Below are 8841 nucleotides of genomic sequence, written 5' to 3'. Positions count from 1 at the left end.
GGTAGAGATCATTGGGGACAATTCCTCTGCTTACTTTCTGGTTTAGACTAACACATCAAGCTTTATTTCTGAGTGTGAAGGGGGGAGGACCAAGGTAACCGTTTTTAAGAAACTAATAATTTTTGCTGCATTTGTTCAAAACAGGAATGTTGTTCAAAACATTCAGCTGTGATTCGCTCCCGCAGCTTCCACAAAAGCAGCATTCAATTTAATATGTGAGACTCATAACCAACTCACGCAGTGCAACAGTTCACATCAGTTTGAAGAAAAAAAATTCTGCTGGAAGCACAGGCAAGTAGCAGTGTCAATTTTTCATTAACCTACAGTCACTGTCTCTGTAGACTTACAGCTATAAGTAAGATTACTGTTATAATTTCTTCTGGTCCCTAAGGGGAGAGAAAAAAAACTTCTCAAAACTTTTAAGGTCATTAAAAACCCCCACCTTTAAATTGGAGGTAGTTTCAGTTTACTTTCATATTTCAAAATCAAATCTTAGCTTCAGCCTCACATCAAAGCACAAATGTCAGTTGCTTTGTTTCTACATCTTCCATGAAAGAAGTTCCAGTTTATACATGAGCTGAATGCCAAGTAAATAGATTTTCCGGGGGAACAAAGGCAGCTTTTTTTGTTTGTTTTAAACATATGTAAATAGAGTCCCAGGAGCTGAGCTGTCTGTCACTTCAACCAGGTTTACACTCATGTCACTCCAGCTGGTTATTTCTGACCGACCTTAGGTCAGAACTGCAGAAGTTTCCCTCCCAGCTCCTCCACAGATTCATCCCAGGCAGCTACTCAAGCCCTCTCCCTCCGGCCTTACACTTCAGCAAGGGGTAAACAGTTTAATACGTATTTCTTTCTTTGCTAGTTTCTTATGCCGTCCTTTCTTGGTTTTAAGCTCTAGCTGCAGAATCACAGAAATACTTTGCTCCTCTGTCACAGTCACTGAGACGGTTCTGAAAAGCTTTCAGCAGATAAAATCACTATCTGACAATATATGGCCACTATCAATAAACAGTCAGGGCTGTGTCCCTACATACCCGCGGTATATTAAAGACTGATGGTACCTACTGGTTCACGGTCAAGATTATAGGGGGCAGGGAAGAAACAGGAAGGGATGTGTAAGAAAAATCACTTTTTTATTTTTTTTAAACAGGAGGGCACCATCACTCTTGAGGTTTCGTTGCAGTGCCAGGCATTTAAACAGCAGAGAGTTATCTTCCACAAAGCCAGGAGATGACAAAGGGGAGTACAATCCCTTCACGCGCTCATATTCACTCTCTCTTTTTTTTTTTTTTTTAATTTAAAATAGCAGATCAATGCAAAATTCAGATCACTTAATGCTTGTCATTTCCAAATGGCTTGCGTTATCTCTTAATCTTCAGCATTCTTGTTTTGGGTGTAATACTGGGCAGCACTGAGGCATGCATCACTTTATAGGCTATGCAAAGCCGCAATTAAGGAAAATCCTCAAGTACATGAGAAACCGCAGTTTTGATTGGCTGAGTTACCATAACTTACCGATAATTCAAATCACTCGAGTATTATTCAGTGTTTTCTTCTCCCTGCTTTTTTCATCTCTTGACAAGTTTACAAAGAAAAGAATGGAGCAGAGCTTAGCTGCATTACATCCAATATGCTGCCTACACAAACGCCAGAGAAGCTAAATGAACCCCAGAACATATGGCACTCTGCTGACAGAGCTCAGAAACTGGTTCTGCATGAGCAACAAGGAACATCTTGAAACGCACGAGACATATGTGTTTTAGGAAGAAGATTGAAGTGTTTCATAATAAAACAGGACAAAGTGAAATACAAGTGCTGTATAAAATTTTAATTAAAAACTGGTTTTACCCCTCAACGTGAATATACAATATGTTTCCCAGATGGATTTCATATTTAAGTATTATCCAAACCAACAACGTAAATGAGACAAATAAAGCCTTCAAAAATGGCACAGAGGCTAAAATGTATGTAAACACTAGATGACTGTGGTGAAAACAAGGCAGGCAGGGAAAGCAACCTCTCAGCAAATGTTTACTACTGGAGTACTGAATGAAACAGTTCCTATAACTATAGTCTTAGTAACAGCACAATTAGCTAAACATTCAAAAATTCAAGTCTGTGTAACAATACCAACAGGAGTGTTAGAATTCACCACTGTTCAGTGATGTAAGTGGTGCTTCTGACACTTACGAAGTTCACAGGTTGTTTTACACACTGGTAATTCATGGCATGCCACACATCAAACCACTTTCAAAGTCTATCCCTGCTTTCAGCCTCCCACCCCCCCTCTGTGTGAAGCTCTGTTTTATAGAATCAGCCCTACAGGGCTACGCAAACACCTGAACGCAGAACAAAATTTTTGTGCTGTATCCTCAGGATCAGTAAATCCTTACGAACAAAGAGGGATGTTGTTTTGCAACAGACACCTCCTTTCCCTGAAGAGGTGAGAAGGCGGCTCAGATCACCACTTCTCAGACTGCAGAGAGTTCTTGGCTAGGTCAGAAGCAATCACCCAGAAGTAAATGGAAAGACACATGAAGAAAAAGCACAATCTCCACATTGATCAAGCAAAGAGAAAGATTACAGTTCCTTTATGTTGCCATCCAGACAAATTATCACTGCACTTCAGAGAATTTCTCACTGAAGACAAACAGGGAACAAACTGCACGTCTTTGGCAAGCCAACACCGATAACAAAAGGAGCTACAGCCTCATCTTTTAAGGGCTTTGGTCGATGATGTTTTGAATTCTACGGAGAAAGCAGTAGAATCCAATGCAATCAATGGGGCTGGTGCTTAATCCTGCACAGGAATATTAGGTATTCTTGATCACTTCCCACAACACTGGTTTATTTGTTAAAACTGAAAGAAACTGGGCAAAGACCGGTTCTCTGCTGCTACCAGAGACCATCACCTAAACCAGACATGGTTTCTGTCAGTAGATCATTAAGATGATCTAATTATTAAGATTAACATTAAGATCTAATGATCAGGTAGATCATTAAGATCATCCACAGAAGTGCTGTTCTCTCATAGCTTCAGTTGTTTTCACCGGAACCAAGATGCTACAATTCACTGAAAGTTTCCCCAAATTCCTCGACTGGTAAACAAATCTCTTGAGATACTCTCAGCATCCCGGTAATGATCCCTCCATAACCACTGAACTAACATTATGGTAGGACTTGCTATGACCCAGAGATTCCACATTGCGAGATTTATACAGTTAAGTGACCACTGCTAAAAGGCTAGGAATTTTGTTGCATAGTTCAGTGTTTCAGAAAACACTTTCAAGCAAATTAGGAAGAGCACTGTACACAGACTGCAAAGGCAGAGATTCCTTCCAACTGACGTTCTCTGACAAACCTATGGCACAGCACGCAAACTTCTTACCACACAAACTGTCAAGTTGCACACACCACTGCATGCCTTGCTCCTGGGGAGAGGATGCGATAGATGGTAATAGTGCTGATTAGTACACATAGAAGACAGCACTAAGACATCAGGATGACACAAAAAAAAAAAAAAAAAATTAGAAAAAAAAGATATCATGAGAGCAATCAGTATAAGTATGATGAACCCAGATCAGGCAGGAGACAGAAGCTGAGTAGGATACCAACTGTAAAGATTAGCTTCTAAAAGCACATGTAGTAAAGCAGTTCATTATCTTTTTCAGCCATCTCTTAGATTTAATAGATTTCTATCTTGATAAGATTAAGACTTGCTTAATAATTGTCTGATTAAAATATAATAAACCTGGGAAAATTAAAATAAAGCCTTTTTAGTAACCTGGAGATGAGATGGGACTTTTCAGCCAGGCTTCTACAAAATAATTTCTGTAATGTTCACCTCAGGATCCCAAAGCACTTCACAGTCATTTAATTAAGCTTCAACAGAGCACAAACTCCCCATTTTACAGCTGAGGTAACAATGAGAGGGAGTTTGGAAAAGGCTGTTTAATACTGAGCAGAGCTAAATGTTCTGTTATTTTGCCCAAAAAATAGATTCCCAACACCTATAGGTAGATTTCTTTCTCCCCTCACCATTTTGGCAGCCTCCAAAGTAATAATAAAACTCAAATATGCGATGCACAATCTAAAGAACAGCCCTCATCATCTTCCAAGCTGCTCAGATTTGGAGTATAAACACTGCTGCCCATCTATCTTACAAGGCTGCTCCTAGCTGTTCCCTTTACTCTAGCCATCCCTGTGCCTCTGGGCCCCAGTGGACCCACTTAAGATTCCCTTCTTCTAGTTTAAAACTTAGATAAGGCAAATCATTAAAGACTCTGACATTTTTGCCTCTAATCCACAACAGGTCAATGACTGAGTGATTTCCAAAGCAACTACTAGTCAGCAAAGGATTTGCATTTCTACTGAATACAGGCAGGCAGTTTGTCTAAAGCCACCCCAAGATCCTAAACTAGATCAAGTTATTTGCAGGAAAGAGGGAAGGGAGCAATAGGAAGCAGACTCTGACTTATTAAAATGGAAGTGATTACAATATTACACTGATTGCATACTGCAAGCAACACTGGATGCTGAACAGCATTTGGTGAGAATACTCATGGGTTACAATAACTTGGGGAAGGCAAGAGAAAGAGACATACTCTACAGAAAAAACACTAATTCACTCTTAATCTAGCCCATTATTTCTAGATTTGAGTAGGCAGCTTTCCTTTAGGAGGTAAAATGATGGGGGTGGAATTATGCCATCCCACTGTCACTAACAGACCACTTTGTGGATGGCAAAAGATAAGGAATGAGCATAGAAAATGCTATTTAAAGCTCCACTCAGGAACCTAGAAATTTGCATTTGATAGAAGGGATTTAAATTGTATTAGAAGGCAAGGTGCACTAAACAATTACAGTTTATTACTATGTTGGTTCACTGCCTGAACCTATACTTATCACATACTGCAGTAGCAAAGGAGCAGCAGTGCTCGGTGCACTGGAGCTCTATGCATATTAATATGAGGGTTAGCTGAGCAAACAGGGAAGGGGCCAAATGCTTCGGAAAAAAAAGCGGTTTGCAGATTTTATGGACAGATCGGAGTAATTTGGGACTTAAGTCACATTTCAGAGAAAAGTTTTCCATTATCCAAACGGCATTTTCAGCACAGTGCTTGGAAGAGAACGCTCTTTGCTGTATCACAGCATATAAGCTGCAGAATGACTCCGACCCAAGAGAGAAACACATATCCTGCAGCAGCTGATTCAGAAAGACATTATACACACCATCTCCCCTCGCAGCTGGAGCAGGGCCAGAGACACTCGTAGTCTATCTGCTTCATTTGTTGTTATGCTGCATATGAAGGCTACAGTGCGAATATTCATACCGGTCAAAATTTTTTTTTTTTTTTTTTTTTTTCCCATCCAGTTTTCACCTTTGATGAAAAATTTTTCATCTTTGATGAAAATCTGAAGGTTGTTATATTACCATGTGCTTCCTTTCTTTAGCTGGGGGAATAAAACTGATGCACCCCTGTCGTTCCTCTGGACCCCTCAAAAACATTCCCCTGTCTTTTCACAGCGGCCTCCAATCAACCTTACTCATCCCTTCCTTGTGCCTTGAGTTCATGGCAACTTGTGTCCTTACTCATCCATACAAAAACCCAACGCCTCAGCATTCAGACCTTCTCACATGCTGAACAAACAGGGACCAACATCTGCAGTGCTGCATTGCTGGGGAGAGAAAAATCGAACGGTACTTCTGTCACAGAACCAGATTAGGCCAAAGGGGAACAGCCAACCTTCAGAAGACTGTAACTTTTACCAAACTATGACACTGGGGAGGGAAAACACAGAGAATACTGAATGAAAACTGTGGGATACCATGAGAACACTAAATCTTATGACTCAAAACACATACAGGAAACTGAAGCAACCTTCAGGTTCCAGTAGATAACATTTTAAAGCAAAAGCTTGGAAAGGATCTCTCAGAATATGTCCCGCTTATTAAGGATCCATCTGAATATACCTACTTTCCTGAACAGCAGGGAGGAAGAACTGTTTCTTTATGGAATAATATGGGGTGACAGGAACAGGCTCACGAATGAATACCAGGTACCAGCAGCACAATACTCCATGGCCACCATGCCTTCAGTGGCACAGCTTGGGTAAGTTCGACTTCTCACTTCTGCAAAAAAAGTGTACTGCTACTTCACAGAGTGACTCAACACCTACCCATAGCATAAGACTGTGCTACTAATGCCCTTTGAAAGCACTAATGTGCTAAATGGCATCAGGGACAGGAAGTTACCAGTGTTAACCCACTTCAACTGGTTTAACAGTTACAAGGAATAGAAATGTCTATATGCAAGACACTTCCTCTGAGAGTCCCCTTGCCTGAAACAGAAGCACACAGCCTTTCAATGTGCCTCCCCACTAGCATAATTGCTCACCAACTGCTTTCTCAAATCAATTATGTTGTCTCAGCATTAAAGGATGGAAGGCAGAGTAGACCAACTTTTTGTTTATCTAGGCATGCTGGCAGGTTACAGTCATATGTTCTGCCATCTGTACTGCTAGCTTCATCCTTTATCCAATCATAACAGGTAAAATGGCACTGGTGTAACTGAATCTGTTCGCTCAGTCAGGGAAGGAGCCAGAACAGGCATTTGTTCCCCCCCCCCCATTCTGAAAGGAAGCAGGAGATGGACACTCTTGCCCTTTTAAAACATTCTGCTTTTCAGTAGATGGGCAATTTGCCCCGGTCTGCTAATGTGGGATCTGTTCAATGCAAGGCTGAAAAGGTTCCATCCCCAGGGAAAGCATCAAACTGCTGATGAACATTTGGTGGCCTTTAGCAAAAACGATGAGATTTCTGCCAACAGGATCCCAGCAGACCGGGAAGGACAAGCTCCAAATTAGGTGGGATTGTGATGCAGGAACTTCAGACGGCCTGTACGGGGTATATGAGGAGCTTGCTGACTAGCTCTAGTCTTTTCCCCTCTGCACTCCTTTCTTATTCATATTTTTTAAAATTACAAGTATACTGGCAAATGTCATGGCTGCATTCAAGAGAACCTGGAAACTTTCAAATGCACAGGGTGTGTGAAGATGACCTTTCTTTTGATACAAAGGCTGCTGGGCTGGGTGGTTTCTTTTAAAATTTGACAGTATTAGAAAAGTTGTGACTAAAGGTGGTTGCAACTACTTAGAAAGTGTGTCTATAGGTCAGTATCAGTTTCTACCCTTCTCAAAAATAAACAATCCAAAGGCAATTTTCTAGAAAACAATTCCCTTTGTCCTAGATAAGATGCTTTTAAATCAACACTCACATTCACCTTCATCTTTAGACCCTTTGTCTGAACACTAGGACATATTGCTCCTTCAATCAATTCTGGTTATATTACTAAATAGCTTTAATTATTTAATAAGAAATGGCTGCAGCTGAAACCTGAGTTATGTCAGACAGGCGTGTCCAGCAGACCTATTAGTCTTCAAATGATTACCTTTTCATAGTCTCAAAGGAGCAACAACATCGTGCTTAACCATGAAGGGGCTCAGTTGCTGAGTTTTTTTGGGGGAGGAGGAGGGGAGGTGCGAGGCAGGGGAGCAGGAGGATTTTAATAGTTCCCTTTTGGCAACACAGGCCAAACCCCTGTATCTCCAAAACCCGGCCCAACCATAATTCCACCTTAAAAACAGAGCACAAATATTTGTTACATAAAAATAGGTTTCATTACAAATATGAACACTGTGTACTGTGCGTTTCCAGGTGAATTACTATCAGGAGTGTGTTTTTTGGTCTGAAACAGTGCCAGAAGCTTTTCGGTACATGTTTCTGTATATTTTTTCGAGACTCTCTTCAAAGATCACTCTGTGAGGCTTCCCCTTGTATACGGCCGCACGACTAGACCAATATTCACCATTATTCAAGTGAACAGTAGTTTTCTGATGCACTGGTGAACTGTCAACAGAAAGAAGATAAGAAATAATGATCAAATCAAGATAAAGAAGAGGAATCAGAAGCACAAAACCACCAGAAATCCAAATGCAGAGCTGCTAATCACAGATTACCTTTCACAAATTGATAAAAAACCTGCACTGGAGCTACTTCTAAGAAATGGGAGCCCCATGTTATTAATTCACACAGATTCTCCCCCACTTATCTGAGTGCACCCGGTAATACCTCCCAAATAAAGAATTAATTTTCAAAGAGCATGCAGTAATTTTGCTGTATTTTGATAGGTAGTGTGACTAGGCACTAAGCCTATGCAAGAGCAACACAGTAGGATTTTTGTGTCCTTTGAAGGTCAAAATGAAACCACAAGCAGCTATTTCAATATGAAGACAATCTATCAGAGGTATATTAAATTACTGTGGTTGCAGCTGCAAAGTGCTCTATCAGAAGCATCTTGGATTAAGTATTCTACCAAATACATTATGATATAGTGGCAATCGAGTGTTCCTTCCCCACCCCATCTTCTGTGTCACTGTTGTAATACTAAACACAAATACAGTCTCATATTTCAGTTGCTTTGAGAAATTATTTCCTGGATCTATGAAGTAAAATTTATTCTCTGAAAATCATTACAAAAGACTGACAAATCTGAAGTGTATATGTCTAAACTTCAGGACTATTTGCCTTCTCTTGAAACTTTCAAAACAAAGGCTTATGTCATCTAATGAAATGAGCCATTTTCCTGTAACAAAGAATGAAAGAGGTAGCTCAAAACTCATAAGCAAAAAATGACCACTGAGGTGACATTTTTCACATCTGCTCAGAGACTTAGGCACTTAAGACACTTAAAAATTAGGATTGAGTTATCTTCAGCCTTTTGTGAATGTTCTCAGTCTGGGATATGAAACTGGAGATGTGAAGCTTAGAGTAACCAT

The 8841-nt window shown here is 40.4% G+C and overlaps 1 protein-coding gene across 1 annotated transcript in view; it reads right to left on the bottom strand.

The window, feature by feature from the left end:
- Positions 1-5335: 5335 nt before the first annotated feature.
- The window catches only part of SPATA6 (spermatogenesis associated 6), a 47389-nt gene continuing 43883 nt past the window's right edge, over positions 5336-8841 (bottom strand). Inside the window, exon 14 of the mRNA XM_026853883.1 lies at positions 5336-7912. Within this exon, the coding sequence (XP_026709684.1) occupies positions 7732-7912 (181 nt within the window). The 3' untranslated portion in view covers positions 5336-7731. The remainder of the gene's footprint in view (positions 7913-8841) is intronic.

Source organism: Athene cunicularia (genome assembly GCF_003259725.1).
Source record: "Athene cunicularia isolate RWA chromosome 8 unlocalized genomic scaffold, athCun1 chr8_part1, whole genome shotgun sequence".
Classification (NCBI taxonomy): Eukaryota; Metazoa; Chordata; class Aves; order Strigiformes; family Strigidae; genus Athene; species Athene cunicularia.
The sequence above is the reverse complement of the archived record's forward strand: the minus strand, read 5'-3'. Positions and strand labels throughout refer to the sequence as shown.